The 22,225-nt window shown below is 37.7% G+C and overlaps 1 protein-coding gene across 2 annotated transcripts in view; it reads left to right on the top strand.

The window, feature by feature from the left end:
* The window catches only part of zcchc24 (zinc finger, CCHC domain containing 24), a 35,261-nt gene extending 13,664 nt beyond the window's left edge, over positions 1-21,597 (top strand). Inside the window, exons 3-4 of one of the 2 annotated variants that reach the window (XM_058795856.1) lie at positions 15,189-15,353; positions 17,265-21,597. In XM_058795856.1, coding sequence (XP_058651839.1) covers positions 15,189-15,353; positions 17,265-17,378 — 279 coding nt within the window. In that variant the 3' untranslated portion in view covers positions 17,379-21,597. The other variant, XM_058795857.1, reaches the window with a different exon arrangement.
* The last annotated feature ends 628 nt before the right edge of the window (positions 21,598-22,225 follow it).

The raw sequence follows: 22,225 nt of genomic DNA, 5'->3' as shown, positions 1-22,225 counted from the left end.
AACGTGATGTAAGCACTTATGATTTCTCCAGTGGTTAGTCACAGGAAGTCACCTTCTAAATTATTATTGTTCAAAGTCGCTCTTGTGTGCCACTAACTTTTAAACCATAGACAAAGCCACCATAAACCTGCACAAGGTCATTGGTATTGTTACCAAGAGGTTGTTTGTTGATATAAGACTATGTACGACCTACAAGTTCCTTTGATTACATTGTACCAACCTAATAACTTTAGCGGAATGACCATTTGTTTGTCCTTATCTAACATGGAAACACATCCTGCCCAGCTTAGAAGAACAGATAATGTACAACCATGAGCTCATCTGGTATCATATAAACAGATAACCCTGACAGATCCATCCCTCTCACCCGAGTCACTAGATTCCAAACTGAATGCCATCGCTCATATTTTGACCTCAGGATGTGAAAGGGCTGATGTAGAGAGTCTTCTATTCAAAATGAATATTACTAAGGACTGAGTGGCAGCGTTCTTACTGAGGGCACACAAGCACAGTAAGATGGTGTGAGAGGAATAACACAGCAAGCTTTGTGTTCAGGTCTGAATCGGGACCGTCAGGAAGGGCCTAGTGCTGGGAATGGCTGATGTTAATTAAGGGTCCCATTGTTTGTCTTTAGGATCCCCAGACGTAGGGGTCAGGAAGTCAGCTCGTATTGTTCACCCAGTGGGATGCTGACTACAGCACAAGCGGGGACCACAGATCTTTTTTCTTTTTTAATCACAGAACAGGCAATCTCCTGTTGGACTTATCTTCTATTAGCAATAGAGTCTGTTATTATGGAGGACCAGGGAAGACAGTCAGTATTGTTTTTTGGAGGAAGTCTATAGCATGACAGGATATCATTCTGCAGGCTGACAAATCACTGAGGAGAGAGGTTCAAGCCAGGTAGCTGTTTCTAGAGCCAAATAATCATCACTTCAAACTGTTTTTTTTATTTTTATTTTTTTATTGCAGTGGTTGCAAGACCACCACTTTATTAATATTACTACTTCCTCTTTCTTCTTTACATCAAAACATTTTTAGAGGTAATAATAAATTTACAGACTATTTATTTCTGTAAACAAAATAGATGTTCTGCCTCTTTTGAGGGTTGTAAACATTAATTAATTTATTTAAATTAATGTTTTAAAATATCCCATTGACTTACATTAAAATATTTGGCATTAGTAAGCATAATGATGACAGTGATGATGTTATTGTAATGTGTGCCTTTTGAAATCAGATTGGTTTTCTTTTCTCGTCTGACAGGATGATGTTGCATGCATTTAATTTACACAGAACCATTAATAATATTATTTTTCAGCATGGCAAGCACAGCTACCTTTGGATCAGCAAATCTAGTTCCAGGTTTTTTGATGATGATGATGATTATGATGATGATGGTATCATATTTGTTGGTCACTCAAGCGTCTGACCATTTCTTGCCACATTATAAACACTGAAACTGAACTTTTATTTCCAGATATGTGGTAAAACAATATGTCTGGCTGTTATTTTTGTTTATATGCAAAAATTTACTTTTTGATGTTGTAAGAATGTTAAACCCATACTGTGGTGTACTGGTTCTTGAGCCCGGCACAAAGACATACAAAAGAGGCTCTTGTAGCGAGCTGGAAGGCCTGTGTTGAGTCACTGTGGCGGCTGGAAGGGCTCAGGGAAGTAGTGGGGGTGTGAGGGAGAGAATGACTGAGGGGGAAGGGCAGTATGGGAATGTTTTTACAGTCTGACCTGTGATCTTCCTTCCATTCTGCTCCAGTCCTTCTCTGACACACTGAATCTGTGTGGTTCCTGGTCCTGGAGCGGTCCCCAAAAAGGTATTTGGACACTTAGTCATGTATAAATTTCAAAATATCAAACCAAATGGCATTTATTTAAAAGAAAGGCACATTTTTCAATAGATTCGAAATTAAGTCAAAAAGTATTTAAATGCTTTCTGCTCGTCCAGTGTTAGTGGTAGATGCCCATAGTAAATGTGATTAACTATATCTATGGTTGCTCTGCTAGGACACCTGTGAACTTATCTATAAGGTTGTTCTGTAGAGTCGTTTGTTTGGATATGACATTTGGTTTAATATTTAATGCGATACAAGTAATACATTTTTAGTTGTCCAAATACTGTACTTTTTGGGCCCACTTTACATCTTTCCAGAGATAGTATATGTAGTTTTAGTGCTTGTGTGTGTGTGTGTGTGTGGGAGAGAGAAACTGGCGAGGCTATCTGAGAGAAGACAGTGAAACAGGCTGAAATGTAAACAGATAGAGCTTATCTCCATGGCTGGAGACATAACAGACAGTCTTCTCCTCTGGACATGGCTGAGAGCAGCTCATCCAAGGAACGACATGCGTTTACATGGCTATTTACTACACAATAAATCCCTCGCCGCTATCATAGCGTAGTCAGATAAACAGATAGCATGATGATACAGCGACAAACCACACTGTAAAACAGCTTACATGTGCACAGCCACATCCAAAGTGCTCAAAAAAAAACGTGTGTTTCAGCTGAAGAGAAAAACGTGTCTCTCTTACAAAAAAACACTGGTGCAATATGTCCTCTTCGCTATGTCAACCATGTGCTCTGAAATCAGATGGAAAAATTTAGATACATTACCTCGATCTTTTTACACACAAGCCAATCAACCTGCTCATGTCATTCATTGCTTCGGTAACTTAATCCCATTTTGCAGCTGTACAAGTCGTTAGGGTTAGCTGGGCTGGCACAGAGATCCTTGGGAATTGGGTTTTTGACCGTTGCAGATACAAGGATCTTTTGCATGTCAACATTTTGAGAAATAACATGGGGACATTTTTAAGATGCGATCACTATCAGCAATTGGGCTGTTGAGGGTCTCGTGTCATAGTCTGTAGCAACAGATTTAGTTTGTATAAAACTGTTGCTATGCCACCATCCGATATACAGTCCACAATTCCCATCTCATGTGTCATCCGTTTTCAAGGACCGCACGTTGCGTTAAGATGATGAATGTACGTGTGCCTAGAGAGAGAAGATTTTGAACCCAATCAGAACAGATTAATAGAAACGTCCGCATTGTCCGCGTGAGATATTTTGCCAATGCCAGCTAGTGTTAATGCGAACCCCTTGCATTTTTCCAGTGAAACCGAATACACAGAAAACATTTATCTACACATCGGGCCAAGAGAAAACCTTCTCCTGAGAAACCGAAGAACACAATGTGCTCATTCATAAATAAAACTCCCACCCGTACTCTTTTCAAGTACAACACCAATTTGAACCTGTTAGCCCAGATTCAGTTTTATAAATAACATAGTTAAAATAATGTTTTGAGAGATATTAAAGGGTAATCCAGGAAAAGCGATTTCAGATATGATTCATATTAATTTGCTAAGATAAGTAAACATGCTGTGGTTTGTTTTAGGGGATGGAGGACTTACTGTACCTGTATTACAGCCATTCGATTTCAGCTTGAGAATGATGTTTTTGAAATGTATTCTGCCAGGACACTGTTTTCAGAGACAGTATAGCATCATTAACATCCTTATTGCAAAACTGATTTCAGATATTTCATCAGTTGTCTGGTGGGGTGGCCAACACCATTTCATCTGATGGACCAACGCAAACCGCCTTAGTTTTGTGTGGACAGTATTTCTTCTCAATATCTTGGCAAGAGAAGTACTGCAAAGTTTTGTTGAGATGTCTTTTTTTCTACTCTACAACATCAAACAAAAGAATCCTTGACAGCAAGAGCTGTTCCCATAACCTCTGGTTCATAAAATGTCACTCATAATTTGATTACTCTCTTGACTGACAAGCCTCTGCGATAACGAAACGCATCATTTATAACTCTAGATCAGCAGTTGCAGCACGCAGCCAACAACACGTGTCTCTGTGATGTCTTTTCCTGTAAAACTAGAAAGAAATGACCTGGAATGAAGCTCATGATCCTTGAGAAGAGACTAAACAGCTCTTAGTGTGCAGGCCCTCTCAGAACAGTCTGTTTACATCTCTCTTGATCTCTTCTCGATTACCGATAGCAGGTCGGTTTGAAGCAGCAATATGTGAGAAATTATGCAGTTGTAGGTGCAGCCAACATTCATGTCTTCTAGATGAATTGTGTTATTTACATCTTATCCAGGTTCCAAGAAATTGCAGAAATATGGTTTTGGCCTAGACTGTTTTTGTGTTCATTAATTGGATTATTAATCTTAGGAAAAACAATGCAAATATTTTCACAGCAGATTAGATGCAAAAAAGATAAAAGAGCAAAATGCTTTACGGTTATATTGATGATTCCTTGTAAATATGATGATTCTTTGAAAAGATCCACAGTTGTTTTTTGTTTTTTTTAAAGAAATTTCCCTAGTAAAAAAAGGAATATATTTAAAATACATTCATTTCATACTAAGTATAGTTCAAATCTATTAGCATATTTACTGACATATCGCTCAACACTTACTGATATAAAAATAATAATTCAACTTTATTTGGAGTACTACTTGTGCACAATGCACATTTCTTAATATTAAGCATAAAAAATGCTTTAATGTCACTATTGATGAGGATTGTATGATCTTTGAATACTATTTAAATACATGATATTTAAATATTTAAAGTGTACCTGAAGTATACTTGCAGTAGTTCCACTTTAGCACAATCAAATATACTTCAGTATATCTTTAGTTGGACTTCAGCAATACTTTTGTACAATTAAAGTGCAACATTAATTGTTCCAATTTAGCAGATTTAGTATACCAGTTTAGTATACCAAAAGTACAATTGCAGGGTATTTTTATTAAGTACATAAATATGTAATTGTATTTATAGTACTACTTATCACATAATAAATGTATTTCAAATATTTTTTAGTGTATTTATTTTTCACTATAGGTTTATACTTTTATTCAACAAGGAATGCATTAAACCGATCAAAAGTGATAGCAAAGCAAGTTTTTACTGTATTTTTGATCAAATAAATGAAGCCTTGGTATGAGCATGAGAGGCTTCTTTTAATAAAATGTAAAAAATCGTAGCGACTCCAAACTTTTGTACGGTAGTCCTACTGTAAATACAAGCTTATTTGTCCACTGCTGTTTTATAAGTATAAATCATGTCTGAATTAACACACCATCCTAGTTTGAAAGCAGCAGAGGTTAGTGGCCTCACCGACACTGCTGTGACTGTGTGTGATGAACTCCTAATTAGAGGAGGAATGCCAAACTTGCCTGTCTAACAGGCACAGCGAGCCGTCTTGCCTGACAGTGCGCAGAGAAAAGGCCTTCATTAAAGCCCACATTTGTTCTGACTAAATTTAAATGGGAAATGCAGTGTTATTTCAAGATTAGGCTCTCTTGGGTCCTGGATTCAGGTTTTGATCTACAGTACAGGCCCACTTAGAGTGTTTACCCACATGATGGCTAACGCTTGTGTTTGATAAGCCCTCTTGAAAAATATCAGTGCTTTGCCAGCTATTTGCCTGTCACCAGTTTCAACTGAGTGCTGAGATGATTGCCTAACACCAGTTTGTGGATATGTTCGTGCCTTCAGCTTTGCCAGTAGACTATGTTAGCTCCTTCTAATAATCCTCCTTTATAGTTGTTAAACATTCACTTTAGCTTGATCAGCATGGCTCAGTTAACAAAGCAGATGCCATAACTGTTGCTTTCTAATACTCAATTGATTGTAATTCAGAAGTAGCAGTGTATTCGGATTAAATATTTTTATTTGCAAGCAACTTTGTAATTATTTCAGTAAAATCAGTGTTGTACTAGTTGCAGCAAAACTTTTTGAAAGTTTTGAAGACTTTTATTTATTTATATTTATTTATTCGGTAGCTACTCATGTTGACTACTTCCCTGCACCAGCCGAAAATCTGCCATTGAGAAGAATGGGAATGCTAACGGATAGATTATAGACCTCCTTGAGCTTGACACAGGACAGTCAATGCTACATTCTCACCTTGAATAAAGTGTCTATGTGAGGAATGTTGTGGGGTAGTGCGCACATTTCCTGTATCATGTCCCTTCAATTGTGCTTTTTGACCCATTATTGTCATTATTAATGTGTTGCTATATTACATATCGCTTCAAGTCATCTATGTGCGATTTTGGCAGGTCAAGCCTCTTGGAAATCCTCTGTGTTTTCTTTCTGAAACTGGAGAAGAGATGAACATAGCAAACACTGTGGTATGTTAATAACTAGTTCATTTATTTGTGTGACTGAATGCAACTTTATTGCCTATAAATAAGAAGAATGCTGGATCCCAAGAAATGATTTATTGAGTGTTATGTTATTCAGCCTCCAGTGGAGGCTGCAGTATTGAGCTCTTTGCTGTTTTTGCTATAAAATCCTTTGTTTTGAGATTTTGGAGAAGTTTATACTATCGTTACTTTCTGGAAAGCTATTTGGAAATGTTGCACAAGTACAGCCTTTGCTTTGGATGTTGCCCCATGAAGCCTTTTCAGAGACCCTGGATAGTCTATTAACTTACTTGGGAGGGTGTCATAACCAGAGGCTGACTGATCCACAATGACCTTTGGATGTCTGGTAAAACACCTACTTAATGAATCATTGTACCAAAACAGCTTATTTGTAATGAATATTTAAGCCATATTTATATATGTGAATTATAAGACGGATAAATTCTGACTGGATGAGCTACATTCAATGTCATGCCATCTATATTAATACGCAGAGTTGTTATGGTGCTTGGCAACCATAAGCAGCTGACAGTTAAGGACTGTATTATTTGAGTATTTTTGTATTTGATATAACTTAATACTGGTGTCCTGTCTTATATCTGTTTATAAAAGTAATAAGCCACATGAAGTTGTGTTGTTACATTGATTTTTATCGCAGTTAAAGGAATTTTTAGGGAAGACGTTAACACCCTTTAGCTGAGATAAAATCACTGTAATGCATGTCCTCTCATGGCTTATTAAATGCTTTATTAAACAACAAATTGCTAAAAAATAGAGTTCACACAATATAAACAAGACATTTAGAAAGTAATCAAACACTGTAATTTTTTTTTATTCACCAGTGTAAAATGTTTTAATGCAGTGATTGTGTATGGCTAGCTTTTATATTTAGCACTGTAGAAGATAAGAATGCTTATCTCAGCAGTCATTGCTGTAAAGGAGCAGCTGCTAGTGGACAAATTCAGGGCCCAAGCAATGCCTGTCTTTGTGTAACCAAAAACTCCTATATAGCTATATATCATTTTTGTACATAATCATATGTAATTTATGTCCGGCCAGATCTGTACATCTTTCACTGGCCTAACCCCTGTGGTACTTAACTTGCTGGAGTTTATAAATACATCTGTATGAATAAATAGCTTTATGTTCTGCAGCTCGATTTAGAATAAAGGCACTCTCTTACACTTAGCTTAGTATTTAGAGGCCAAATATGAGAGCTGCCTACCTCTGCATCCTCTGTTTCTTTCACACTAGTCAGTATATATGGGTTTGGTCTAGCTATATTAGTCTGGAATCTATGAAATGCCAACTCCCACTGCCAGCAATCTCAACATGTTCAAGCAAGTGAGTGGACCATACTTTATACCACTAACGCAGGGGTGTCAAGCTCATTTTAGGTCACGGGCCAAATTGGACTCGGCATCACTTTATGCAAGCTGATATTTTTTATTTGATAAACCTTGGTGAACCCATAAAGGGTGCTTGCATAATTCATACTCACACATCCAGGATTAATTAATCAGTATTGGCTTAATGTGGAATTTGACCGGAGACCTTTAGATAATGTATACTGTACATAAACATTCATAATTAAGGAATGTTAATTAAACTGCAACCACAAATAGAGCATGTATATAGTATATCTTATAATTATTTAGTGATGATTGAGAATCATCTCAGAAAATCCCTGCTCTGTCACTTACAGATCCAGTTTTGAGTGAAAAGTAAGTGACGTAGACTGAATGCCGCAATTTGTTTAAAAGAATGTTTCTGTTGCTGTAACACAAATTAATCCATCCTGCTGTAAAAAGCAGGGTATAATGAATCTATCATACAGATATAATAAATGTTGGGAATGTTTTCATCGTAATTTTATTTTTGAAATTAGATTAGACTTCTCCACAGGCTGTATATTCGGACTGCAGGCCATATGTTTGACGCCCCTGCCCAAAAGGATTCTGTAAACCCATATATTTTAGAGCAAGTGTTAGATTGCTGTTCACTTTGGCCAAATGTCTGTTGTTTAGTGTAATCTATAACATATGTTTCAGTTCTAGAAAATGGAGGTCAAGGGACAGCGAGTGCTGCGATTCCCATCACTGAACGTTTGGCAGAGGAATTGTCGTATTTGTGTGCATAGTGCATAGTGTGCAACTCATTTACAATGGACTGAACAATAGGAATCTCAATCAAAAGATTTGCAGCTAATTATCAGAGTAAACAGAGAGTGTACCCCTCAGGAATGGCTAAGTTTGATCTGTGTGTGTTTGGGCATCTATCAGCGAATCAATCTCTTCTGTGTCCCGGCCAAACCAAACACAGATTAGTAGAAAGTTGAGTTTTCTTCCCCTCAACTTCGATGTGGGGTAATTGAGCACGTTGTATCTGGTGGGACTGGTGTTCCTGTGCTGTGCGGAGTGCAGTCCCATGGGAGCCGGGTGAGAGGCTCCAGCACCGGGGCCTCCATTGTTTATACTGATGGATTCCAGATGCTGGCAGAGGGAGCAGCCAAACTCCAGGGGCCTACGCCAAAAAACCAGGAAGCAGTCCAGCGCTATCTGAAATACTTGGAAAACATTACTTAGCTTTGTAATAACCTAGAAAAGAGTGAAAGGGCCAAGATCTGCACTGAATTTTCAAACTGATTATTAGTGACCACTGGACATGTGTTGGTTTCACAACTCAAAATATTTGTTTCAAGGAATATGTAAGGTCCAGGGATATTTGCTTAAGAGAGTAGCATTAGCGTCTAGTTGTTTTGCAAAACATTTTTGAATTTCAGTATCGCTGTAGTGCTTTACAAAATCTTTTCTTCTGTATTGTGATGTATATCTGAGTGAAACGGATGATCAAAAAAGAGAATATGCAGGGTGGGGAATTGGTTCAATGCATTGACCAGACGGAGGCAGATTTAAATGTGAGCTTGTAGTTGATTGTAAGAAAGGGTCAGGTTTTTAGCAGACTGTCATTTCAATGGAAGATCATAGCGAGTTATGGCATTTAAAAAAAAAATACGAGGTCAAGAAATGAATTAAAGTAAGATCATGTGTTTAGAACATTTAATTTTCATTTCACGCCAACTTTAACGTATATCATGAACCAAAAAAGATTTAAAAAAATTTCACAGCGTTTATTACATCTAGATTTATTTATTTATTTACAATACTATTATTCATTGTTAATTCATTTTTTATGTAATACAAAACTTGTTACAAATGCTAAAAATTTATTAAATAATATTAAAGTTAATAAATGAGGTTAAAATATTGTTCATTGTTAGTTGACACCTAATACACAAACTCATTTTTAACCATATTGCAAACTGTTACCGGTGACACTATTATAGTGTGGAGGTGTTAATGACTAGTTCTTTGTGATTAGCGGCTTCCTTCCCTTTCTCTTTATGAACACAGATCCAGTATCAGCTACTTTAGACTCTCCAACGCCAATCATCAATAAAAAACGTCAAGGCTGACCCCAGGTCAGCAACTAAAGCTATAACATGTCAACATCAACTTTTCTTGCTTTCTGATTTCTCCCTAAATTCTGTCAGAGACTGTGCATGATTGGATTGTTTTTCCTAACACTGAGGCATTGTGAGCTGAGAGATTTATCATTTAACAGCACACCTGTTCCCTCTTGTCAGTCTCTGCGATGCTGTCCTTGCCTTTCGGGCGTAAAAAGAGACAGCTGCACCCACAAGAAAAGGATACGGAGAGACCCAAGAAAACACTAGCCTCATTTAGCCGCCCTAGTGGGGATTAATAAATAACACCAGCGTGCACCTGACTGGAATGCTTGCTCAAGTCCGGCCGTTCACGGAGCACTCCGGAAATCGCACACAGACGCAGCTGATGAGCTCGACACTATCATTCTTGTGTGTGGGACTCTGGGAAAGGCCATCTGCAGACTCTGTCTTGGCCTTGGCTGAATCTCCTCATCCAGGCCAGACAGAGCTCCACTTGATCCGTTCTCACATTGTGATGCTAATGACTCAGAGCTCTGTAACACGCGTTGGTACATTCATGTCTGTTTACATGTACTAAGCATTGGGATGACACCTATTAAAGTATTTGGACACAAGTCACACTTAAAATAAAAAAAATACTAATAAAATCAAATAAAAAAAATACTAATAATGCAATGATTTCTAATTAAAGTTTAATTTCTTTTAAAATATTTAAAATAAATGTAATTTAATATTTTGTTGACTAATGCAAAGACTTCAGTTTTAAGTGTGGCTTAAGTGTCCAAATGGTCCAAATATTTTGCGGCCACTCTACATGTGTTTGTGTACATGTATATAGGAAAATATTCTGTTCAGCAATTATCAGTGTTTATTGAGTTAAATCAGACAGATTTTGGGTGATATTTCCAAGAAGCATGAATTTAAATGTTTGTGGATGGCCAGCTATGCAGGTTTCATGATTAGCCAAACATTATGCACAACTTTTTTTTTTTTTTTGTACTGCATTTGTGAAGGCAAAAAAAAAAAAAAAAAAGCTAAGACCAAAAAAAAAGTGTTTGGATTTTTGAAGTCTCCTGTTGATTCTCTGCCCCAAGAGTTGACATGCATTTCCTTGCAAAACCAAACTTCAGCAGCCTGGGCCAAAGAAGTGGTTTTTTTCAATTACCTCCAAGAATTCTCTTAAACTGCATAGTCACCCTTCCAAGAATTCCTCCATTTTGCGCACAGACAAATAACAGCTAAATGTGGTAAATTATTATTAAATTAGTGGCTTCTGTAGATCTGCCGTTTCTCTCGAATAGATGGCAAGACCCTGTAACACCTCCATATTCTGTTAAACTATTTTGCCTTTGCTGCCATTAGACAACGGTTTTATTAATGGTTTTGAAAGATGTCATCAGGTGACTTTTAGATTTTTTATTACTTTTAAGTACATTTGAATTTTTAAAAGACAACTGAAATACATTATATGTAACTTATTTGTTTGATTCTTTTATTCATTTGAACCATTTATTTACCTTTTTATTGATTGATTTATTGCACTATACTGTAGAAAGCAAGCGGAGGTGCAGGTTTGTTTGTATTCACTTGCTTTAAAAAGTGGGCTCTTTTTCGAACTCACCCTGACCAGACCCTTCATAACATTTCCCGCTCCTTTAAGTCTTATCTCTCTCCAAACACTGAATCCCTATCTCTCACTTTTCTCCTCTGGCACCCTTTTGTTAATCTATATAGTCTTAATTGAAAACAGAGGGCTGATCTGAAAAGAGACTTTTAGAGTTTCTCATGTTATACCAGTGTGGAACCCATCTGCTTCTGATTTCCTTCCCCCTTCAGTTCTGTAGGGCCTGATTGGAGGAACGTCTCCAGCTGTGAGCGATGACTGCCGTGCTGCGGTATTTGTCCTGTTGCGGGGAGGTTGGCTCTGCTGCGAGGACAGCCAGAATAGCCCCCCCTCTTTCAGTCTCCATAGGGAACACAGCTGGAGGGATGGTGAGAGGAGACGCTCGATCTGATCTCTCTTCTCCATAAGTGTTTACAGTCACTGGATACTTCGATGTCATAAGCATTCAGAAAGCTCAGAAATGTTCTGCTTAGTCCTTAGAGTGTGACCCCGCTGTCATTTAAGGCCGCTAGGATTAACAACGTGGGGGTCTTTGGAACAAGATTCACCTTACTGAGTGTTGACAGGCAGTAAATATTTTGTGTGTATGCATTTATGGCAAATGGCTGTTTTCGTCTATTTTTGCTCCAAAAAATAACTTTAGAACTCCCTCAAACAGTTGGATAGTGAGGACCCTTTCTTCAAAAACCCTCTTAAAGCTAATGCATATTGCTTCTGAAGTAAACATTGACTTGCGGCAGGATGGGAGAGACATATCAAACATCAGCTATTCATTCAGTGTTGCTCTTATCGATTCCCTTTCCTGTCTTTAAGCTGTTTTCATTGGACAAACAGCCAGATTGATTTACACAAACCTGCTGTGTCCATTAAGCTCGGGTTGGGTTAAAATGGTCACATTACTTCTAGAGCAATGCACTGGGTAGAACTGTGTAGAACTGTGTAAACACAAATCTGCAACACACAGGCTTCGGTCAGGATGTGTTTAGACTGTGGCGTTTCTGACAACGCCATTAGTTTGTCATTTCCCTGGTGGTGACTGTAAGTAGAGCGTACTCTCCATTGCCTTATTTCCTCTGAGATTGTTGCAATTGGAAAATAATGAGTGTTTTGTTTTGAGCAATTGCTTATTTTGTGGGAGGAATATTCTCAGAGCTAAAACAATAGGATAATAAATTTTGGGTTCTTGGGTTTGTGGATTTTTGATCCGGTGGTTAGTCCAAGACTAATGTGTTTCAAATGAGCAACAAATAGTTTATTTTCTGTAATTTATTTAAAGAAAAAAATGTATTTAAACTCATATTTAACAATACATTGTTTATTTGTTCGGCTTTTATCCCCTTTCCATTCCTGCTGTAGAAAGCTTAGTTCCTCTCTATTAGCTACAGAATGTCTAAATGTCAAATTTGCCAGGTTTCCTTCACACTTCCAGTGTAGCTCTATTGGTCTAAAATCTATTAAAAAAACACAACCAAAATAGGTCAGACTGCTGTAAACAGAATATCATGTGTGTCCTCTGGCACTTACCCAGAGACCTCTGCAGTGCTGGATATATAGAGCCTTTTTCACAGAGTTGTGAATCCTTCAAAACTGCTGATCAAATCTCTCTCGTAGAGATTCCATAACTTACGAGTGCCTGTCCGGTCTTGTCCAGTTGCGATTCGAGGAGATCTGCCCACTGTTTGCTTTGTGGTACAGTTTAGCATGCAAGGTGACTGAGGTTTGTACAACCCTATATATACTGTATATACACCACTGGTCAAAAGATTTTTTTAAATTTTGCTGAAAGAATTCTCTTATGCTCACCAAGGATGGATTTGTTTGATCAAACATACAGTAAACACAGGGATATTGTGAAATATTATTGTAATAATAATAATAATTAAAAAAAAAAAAACTTTTCTATTTGAAGATATTTTAAAATGTAATTTATTCCTGTGTTGGGAAAGCTGAATTTTCAGCAGCCCTTACTCCAGTCTTTAGTGTCACATGATCTGCAGTTTTGGTACTAAATTATATTATGAATAAAAATAGTTATTTTAAATTGTAATAATATCACTCTTCTATGATATGAAACTTTAACTCTATCCATTCATGAACTAATACTATTCTCAAAAACTGGGCATCTGGCACACACCTGAGTTTCAGACCATGGGGCAGTCCTTGACACCAAAATCAAACTCCATGCTGAGTTAATTACTAAATGTTTGAAGGAAACCAGTGATGGAAAGCAGTGGTTCTGACACTAGATATCGCTGATTATTTAGGACCTCACCCACACCAGACCACCAGCATTACGATAGCACAGGGACTGGCACCATCACAGGGATGGCCTTGCGTCAGACTTTCTGTGAAGTTTGAAAGTATCGCCAAAACAACAGCCACAACCGTCATGCTTTCCAGCTGTTGTCGACAGTTTTGTTGACAGTGGTTGACTCATGGTGTTTAAGGTTGGGGAGGAGAGCCTTTTGCATGCAGTGTGTCAGTTGGCCAGTTGGCTCTGGGTGGATGGAAGCAGATGCTAATAAATGATATCACTTCTTTTTTGCTCATATGGGACCTGGAACTTCATTTCCTAATCCTCTCACCAGTAAAGGCCTCCCTATCCCCTTAACAGTGTGGAATAAACACTCCAGTAGCCAGTGATTTGCTATGCAAGATTACACACGGTTGGATGCATGGATTCACATCCTAAATCCTGTTTAGTGTCACAGCAATTTGGTAAAATTCATAGATACTCATGCAGTATGTGCTCATAATGCACTACTGGCCACTTTTCTGTTCTCTTTTAGGAGAGCTGAGTCAAAAAGGAAGCAGAGGGTATGTAATAATGTACACTCTGTGACCAGAAAGCATACTGAGACCACACCGCAATTATCTGTTGAGGTTTGAAGTCACTTACATAATTAAAATCATTAGAATTCCCCATATACAGAGTTTTCAAATTTGTGTAGTGGTTTGGAGTTTGAACTCTGCAGCAAAAGTCTGCCATACCACACATAGCATCTTGTTCAGTTTAGGATGAAAAAACAAAACAAAAAAAAACAGTGTCACATTTCAAGTTAGCAGCTCTCTGTAAGTATCAACATTTTGTTTAGATGTTTTTTTTTGTGTGTGTTTTCACAGAATCGGAGCGCAGCATAGAATCAGTTGTGACAGGGTTTGACAGACTCAAGTTAAGCATTTTAAGTGTGTTTGGTTTGGACAAACTTTGACCAAAATGATGTTTGTGATGCTCAAGGGAAAAACTTAGTCTTTTCTTTTTGCTGTTATAGAGGCCTAGATATTGATGTCAGCATTGACTCACTTTGTTGAAACTACTCCCATAATATAATCCTTGTGAGAAAATTTTCTGCTGTAAAGGAAAAAAAAGCCAATCCTGTAAATTTTAGTAATTAGTAATTTCCCTTGCTCACTAAGTTTTCTACAGGATTTCTTTTCTTTTCTTGTATATTTGATAATTATGATTCATGATTATTGTAGGCAAAAGGTCTCAAAATGAATATTCAAATTTCCATTTATTTTTAATTCATTTAAACAAAAAAGTTGAGGAATATAATATAAGCCGTATTATTGAAAATAATTATCGGCTTATCAGAATTGAATAAAAATGTCAAAGCTGTTTATTATCAAAACTGCATGATGATCGCCAGCTATTACCATTCCAAATGTTTTAAGAGAAACAACAGAATATTGTCTTGTTCTCAATAACATCAAAGATTGTGTGCAATGCTTTACTTATTTGCATAAAATTTGGTCAGTCGCAAATTTATACAAATTTTCCACAATCCACAGAAGCTTCAAATTGCTTCCGAGCTGCAGTAAGACAGAACTGTTTCAGCTGATCGGAAGATTGATGATTTTCTGAGCTAATCAGACTCCGTCTCTGACATGTTCTCTCAGGCAAGACCCAAAGGTGAAGGACTGACTCCATACCAAGGCAAGAAGAGGTGCTTTGGCGAATACAAGTGCCCTAAGTGCAAGAGGAAGTGGATGAGTGGGAACTCCTGGGCCAACATGGGACAGGAATGCATCAAATGCCATATCAATGTTTATCCTCATAAACAGGTACAGTATCCATCTTTTAACAGCTCATATAATCTGACACTGTATTGCTAAAATACTACATGCAAGTTTTTCTAATCTATCAGTTAACTGAGCAAGCACATACGGTGGAATCTTCCAAGAAGTTCTTATAGATGGGGCCCAGCAGGTACCCTTGAAACCTGAGACACAAACTCAAGGCATCCGTCTTACCCAAATACTCCTTGAACTCAAGAAGGGGTCATTTTTCAGGAAGTCAATGAACACTGAACTCATCTACACTGTAAAAAGTGGCAACCTACAAATGTTATCTAAAAAAGCTGTATTTGGATTGATGTTAAATAATGTTGAATAAAATCTATTTGTTTGGATATTTCCACACGAAACGTATTTTTAGGTTATTATTTTGTAGTATACACAATACGGCAAGAGTTAAAGCATTCATGTTATTATTCTTAGATGACATCTATAGACTTGCTGGTTAACCTTGTTTTTAAAGAAGCACTACACGGTAAGCATGTGAATAGCTCTCAGGAGGGAAGCATTCACTGCGATTACCTTCACTACAAGTAGTTTTGCATCCACATGCATTAGCAGCCGTCGTACCGAAGGAACCAGCTGTTGAGAAGGCCAACTCTTCCACTGGACAGAGTATTATGGCTAATTCCCTTCTGACAAGCAAATTCTTTAGCTTTTCAGTCTCACCTACTTAACATGTTTCCTGCAGTAAGCGTGTGAGATGTGCAGCGCACTGCAATATATATCAAAAAACCTTTAAGGGTTTGCAGCTGGCCTTCGTTCCCTGTAACTCAAGCAAACATATAAAATTTCTGTTTTTATTGTTCTCTCATAATGGAAATCATTCTTCCAAATCGTGCAGTATGGAAATCGCTCAATACTCCAGATTGTATGCCGTAAAGTATTTTATATCTCCAGCCGCTCCCGATAGACGATTAAGTGAAAGTATCTGAGTAGTGCCAATGCCACACTGCTGCATAAAATAGCCAGAATGTGCTCGAGAAGCAGGCGTCCGGAGATCCCTGCTTTTATCATTCTCATATTTAACGACATGCACAGGGAACACGGCTGACATCTTTACAGTATGAGAGCAGACATGGAGCAGAGGTATTATATAAAGTCCTCCCATGCTTCCTGGGTTTTTTGGTTTTGGCAGGAATTCGTTCTGCTTATTAAGAGCATCAGGCTGCAGTTGCCAAATTATTAATTCACAGAGGTATTAGACATTTCCTCTCATTATCATTCACAAAAGCCTTTGGCTCAGAAGCAAACACTCCCTCGGGTTACAGTGCTGTCTCCTCCCTATGGCCCGTCGTAACCTGGTTTTCCGTAATTCACAGAGCGCAACTGAGACGTACAGGAAAGAATAACAAGATTGTAAAACGATCTTCCAAAAGCAATGGGTGGGAAAACAAACAATTGCAAAAGTATTATTTGTGATCAACAGCCAAAAAGATTTGGCTCGTGCACGTTCTCAGTGTCTTTTGCGTCGCGTCCAAGACAAAGATTCGCTATAGAGTCTTCCCTCCCTGGTTGTCGTCTTGAGCGATGGAATCCTGTAGGCACCTAAACGTCCTTGGAATCCTCTTGTATATTAATCTCTGCAAAATTACCGAGGGGAAAAAATGAAATGAAGTTTTAATAACAAAACATGTACTTCTGGCAGCGACTGTAAACACAACAAGGATGACTTGGCTCTTGATAGCCGTCCTAAACAAATTTCTGACACACCCCTGCGGTTGGTCCATTGTGGTTTGAGACTTGGACCTACGCGATCCTGATACTTCGTCTCCAAAACCATATCTCCAAAGAGTCTAGCCAAACGCAAAAAGAAATCTCCAGTTTCAACCTGACTGATGTTGCGGACAGAAGTACACATGCACTCAAAGTGTGATTCACATGTTCTGCTCCTCTCAGCGTCCTTTAGAGAAACCCGATGGCCTGGACGTTTCCGACCAGAGCAAGGAACACCCGCAGCATCTGTGCGAGAAGTGCAAAGTCCTGGGCTACTACTGCCGCCGCGTGCAATAAGGAGGATCCCGAGGTCGTCTCCACCCTTTCCCATCGCTTCGCCTACCAAGCGCTCCAAGAAAAAGTGAAAAGTGCCAAAATATTCATGTAAATATCTCTAACGCTAGTAACGGCTTTGTGTATCAGCAGCATGCGACGCATTTATTGTGTATAATGGACAATTGAATATGTTTGGGACAGTATTTCTATCCGTACGGGACGCAGTGGATTACCTCACCATTGCGTCCCCTGATTGTGTGTTTACAGACTCTCCCTTCATTCTCCCTGCCAAGTGAACTATGAGGATGTGCCGAGCACTAAAGGTGTCGCGTTAGTTTGCTCAAACAAGGGCCCAGTGTGCCTTTGCAGAGTTCTTGGGTCAATAGCACATCATATTAACTGTGAATTAACAGAGGGACAATGGACTTTCCATCCCTAGCTTTTGTGTCACGTATTTATTTATGTTTATGTATCGTTTCGTAGTGCAATTGAATTAACTAAACTGGGATAATTTCATCTGTGTTTATATCTGGACAGGTATTGTCTAACCCCACCTCTTGCCATTAGAAACTACTGTAGAATAGAACTTTCTAATGCTTCGGATTAGCGCGTCAGGTAGTTTGAATCTTTCACATACGTGTATGAATTGCCAAATGCGAGATGTTTTTGTCAAGTTGGTTAAATGCAGCCCTGGAGGCATTTGAATCGAGTTGTTGGCAACTATGCAAAACCATTGCAGCTAATGCAGAGTCATCAGTTCCTTACATTGTTGCGCAGTCAAATGAAGTGTGTGGATGATCAAAACAAAGCCATGGCTAGCTGACCGTCACCGTCCTTTGAAATGTGATTACGTATGTTGTCAATTGTTGCCAGAGAACTGCTTCACACGTCTTAGAAACCCATGTAAAGCTGAAGTGTTTTGGTACAGGGGTCAAAATGTGAGCTTTTCAGTCCATGAGCTAACATTTAAAATCATAACGCCTGCTCTTCGCTGAGATATTTGCCTCAGGATAAAGAGTGTGTTTGAATGACACATCTCAGATGAAATAGTGTGCATCTGTCTTATATAAACACCGCTCTAGAAAAAGTCGTTAATTCATTTCAATATTATGCAACACATTTATTTTTAAATTCAAAATGAGTCATTCACATCCTCCACTCTTGAAAATAAAGGTTACAAAAGGGTTTTCCCCCCACAGCAATGCCATTGAAGAAGAACAGTTTTTAAAAGAACCATTTTTTATGAGCTAAAGAACCATAAACAACCTTTGGTGCAATGGAAAGGTTCTAGGAATGTTTAATGGAACCATGGATGCATAAAGATGATTTTTTTTTTTTTAATGTTGAATTTGACCCTTGCACTAAAATATGTTTCTTAAAAGAAATTCTCCGCTGTTTACACAATCATTCTGATCATATCTCAGAATGAAATCCTTAATTTTTTAACGTTTTTATTGCCTAACCCCACATGTGTATGTTTATGCATTGGCTACAAACGTACCTGATGAATTACACCCTGTTTAAACTGTGATTTTGGGAAGCATTTTCTATTTGAGTGGACAAATATATGGTTGTAAAGGGAAAAGAAGGACAAAGTAAGTAATGCTGAAGAGTAACGAGAAAACACTTTGGGTACATTTGATTGATCAGAAGACATTTGGAGAGAGACGTTTGATTGAGAGCATTATGATGGGAGGGTGTTAATATTTGGATGGAAGTAAGTGTGTACAGGATCTCATCTATGTGCCTTTACCTCTTGTTATGGCTCACACAAAGTACTAATTGATCATATTTGAGTGTGGCCCAGGATTTATTGTGAACAATAAATGTAGCTTTACATGTTCCAGTGGGAAGTCGTAGATGGATATTGTGAGAATTGTGTCATCATTGCGTTGTTAATCCTAGATGTACATATGAAGTTAAACGCATTTACATGGTAAATACAGTGTGTATAATTGTTGGAGTCCACGTATTTTCTGTTGAGTATTAGTTATGTTTCATTCATTGGGATAAACTCAGATGAAGATAAGAATCTTGTCTGAAGGGAACGTCTAGTGCCTTAACACAGTTGGGTTATGAAAAGTCAGGATTTTTGCCAAGGAATGTAATGCATGATGCTGAGGAATTAAAGGAGCCGATTAGATATCTGAAAATGTAAACCAGCTAATTTTACTTTAGTTGAAAAAATGGGTTTGAGTTTCTGATGAGAAATTCAAGGAGCATAAACTGCCAGGGTGTCAATCATTAGAGCAGTGTTAAATAAAAAAAACAAGGCTGTTTCTGCGAGTCGCTGCTTTGTTCTTTGGACGTCATCATTGTTTCTGAGACCCTTTATTTCTTGGTAACTGTGTTTTTCTGGTGTTGCTAATGGCTTCGCTGTGCGTACATTCTTACACGCCAAGGTTTACTTCAGGCCTCATTTAGGCTGGAATGAGTAACTCTGCTTTTTGATAAACACCGTAATGAATGGCGTAATGAAAATAAGCAGTGAAATAAACGATTACTGCGGATTCATCATAATCATTGCTGATCACCCATAGCTGGTAGTCTACACAAAACGATTTCCTTGCATCTTTGGGATCAATTCAATTTATTGTCAGGTCTGTACACTTTAACAGATGACCCAATGCACCACTAGATTGAGGCCTCGTTATTAAATGTGCTTTATTATTGCAAAATAGTTGCATTGCACTATATACGTGACTAAAGTGATTGAAGGCATATTTACGTAAATGAGCTTCCCCTGATTTCTGCTATATTGAATGAAAGACAGAGCTTGTGGTATTGACAGTGTACGTGCATTTAAAACTATACAAAGTGCTTTTTGCGCATGTGTTTTTTGTCTTGAAATACATATACTTGACTTTTATAGCTCACTTTCAGTATAAACTTATTTTCTATTAAAGGTATGTGTATTTTGGAAACAATATAGATAATGAAGATTTTGGAGCAATTTGATATCCAGACAAGATTTTGTTGTTTTCCCTTACAAAGATACTAGTATGTGTTTTGTGTATATATTCGATTACCATCATTATCAAGTTAGCTATTTCGAAATGTTATGATGCAATATTAAAACTTTGTATGTGAAAAAGGGCAAAATGCTGAGATGCAAAAGAGCTGGGAGTTTTTTTTTTTCTTCCTTTGATGTTTTACAGTAATCTTTGGTTATATCCTACAGAAATATTTATGGAAGGATTTTGTTCTTTTTTTTAACAATTCAATTCTTTTTTTGTATAAAATATGCAACAGAAGCTACTCTATGAAGAAAATATTGATGACTACATAGAATATTATTCAAAAGTTGGTACATAATTATAATGCCCTTACAAGCCATTTTATTTGTGTTGTTATTCTAGATGTTATCGGTATATAGTAACCTTACCTGTTACGAGCATACGTGTGCTTCAACGTTGTTTAGAATCTTTGCGTGTCTTGCTATACAGCATGAATGTTTTGATTTGCATTTATAGGAAACCTATAACACTCGTTTTAACATCACAAACAGCTGTTTTTCACATAACAGAGACTGACTCACACACTGTAAGTCGTTGGGCCTTTTTACTGAGGTGTTTTATAGACGCAAAACAGTGGCAAAAAAACGTGACTAACTCCAGTCATTGACCACAACACTGAATTGCACGTACAAACCTTTTACATGGTCGAAATGTGTTTGTGAATCAGGCCCATACTGTATGAAACTGTGAGCTCTGGTTAGCCGTCTCCAGTTACTGCCAAGTCCAGGAATGATGTCGAAATATTTTTCTTCGTATGTAAAAATGGAAAAAAAATCTAAGACTATTTTTCAAACAAGTGTGTGGGACTGAAGTTTGCATGTGCATGTTTTTTTTAAATGATTCAAGATTTATCATTTGTGCAATGTATTCTTATTTAATATTAATACGTGTTTAATTCTTGCCAAGATAGCTTTTGTAGAATACACCTCTCTAATTGTTAGTCATTAATAAATGCCTATTCACTCCTAGGATTTCCAGTACCATTAATAGATTTATTGAATGTACTGATTTAACACTTATGTTTGTAATGTCTGTAAAATATTTGTCATCATATTGGAGTGGACCGAGCAACAGAAAGTGTTGATGAGAGAATGTGCAAGAATGTGGGACGAGATTAAATCTGTTGCTCTGCGTCCATGAAACGGCATTCCGATATGTGCCTTATTTGTTAGTTAGGAAAACTGAAGACTGTGCTTTTAGAAGTTTGTTCGATTAAAACATTGACTAAGTGAATCACGTCTCGGTTTCATTTTTTTCCCTAATAGCACACAATGATGTATATTTCTGTTCAATCTGTGCCAAATATACATACAGCCTGTTTTTGGATTTCGACATGTTCTTTGGCCCGTGTCTGTGTGTTGGGAAATTGTGTCCATTTTAAATCAGTCACGCTGAAGGCGGTATGGACTGATTAATTATTTAGATATGGTCCTTGGGAATGATGCTTGTGTAATTGAAAACCATAGTCTGAAGCCTTGGGGAACAGTTGTCATTCTGACATCACATTCATTTACTGTCGAATAGCCCCGAAGAGCGTTTCTTTCAGTTCAGCGTTCGCCTGGTCTTCGCAACAGCACAGGTTTGAAGACACAGATGTGTATTTTTTTCACTCGACCTAATTACTTGTAATGATTGTAAACACATGAGCGCTGTATGTGAACGTCAGGACTTGGCGATGACGCTGGCTTTACTCTTGAAGCCAATTTTAAGTAATTGGTCTACACATTCCAAATCCCTTAAACTTCACTAGAGGGTGGAGGCCCAAATTATATCAAGTTTGTTGCAACAATGCAGACTTAAACAGAGTGGGAATGAGAATGTCTCTATAGCAACATTGCAATTGGAGAAGTC

This window comes from Onychostoma macrolepis, chromosome 13 (assembly GCF_012432095.1).
Source record: "Onychostoma macrolepis isolate SWU-2019 chromosome 13, ASM1243209v1, whole genome shotgun sequence".
Classification (NCBI taxonomy): Eukaryota; Metazoa; Chordata; class Actinopteri; order Cypriniformes; family Cyprinidae; genus Onychostoma; species Onychostoma macrolepis.
Note: the sequence above shows the minus strand (reverse complement) of the source record. Positions and strands in the feature narration are given on the sequence as shown.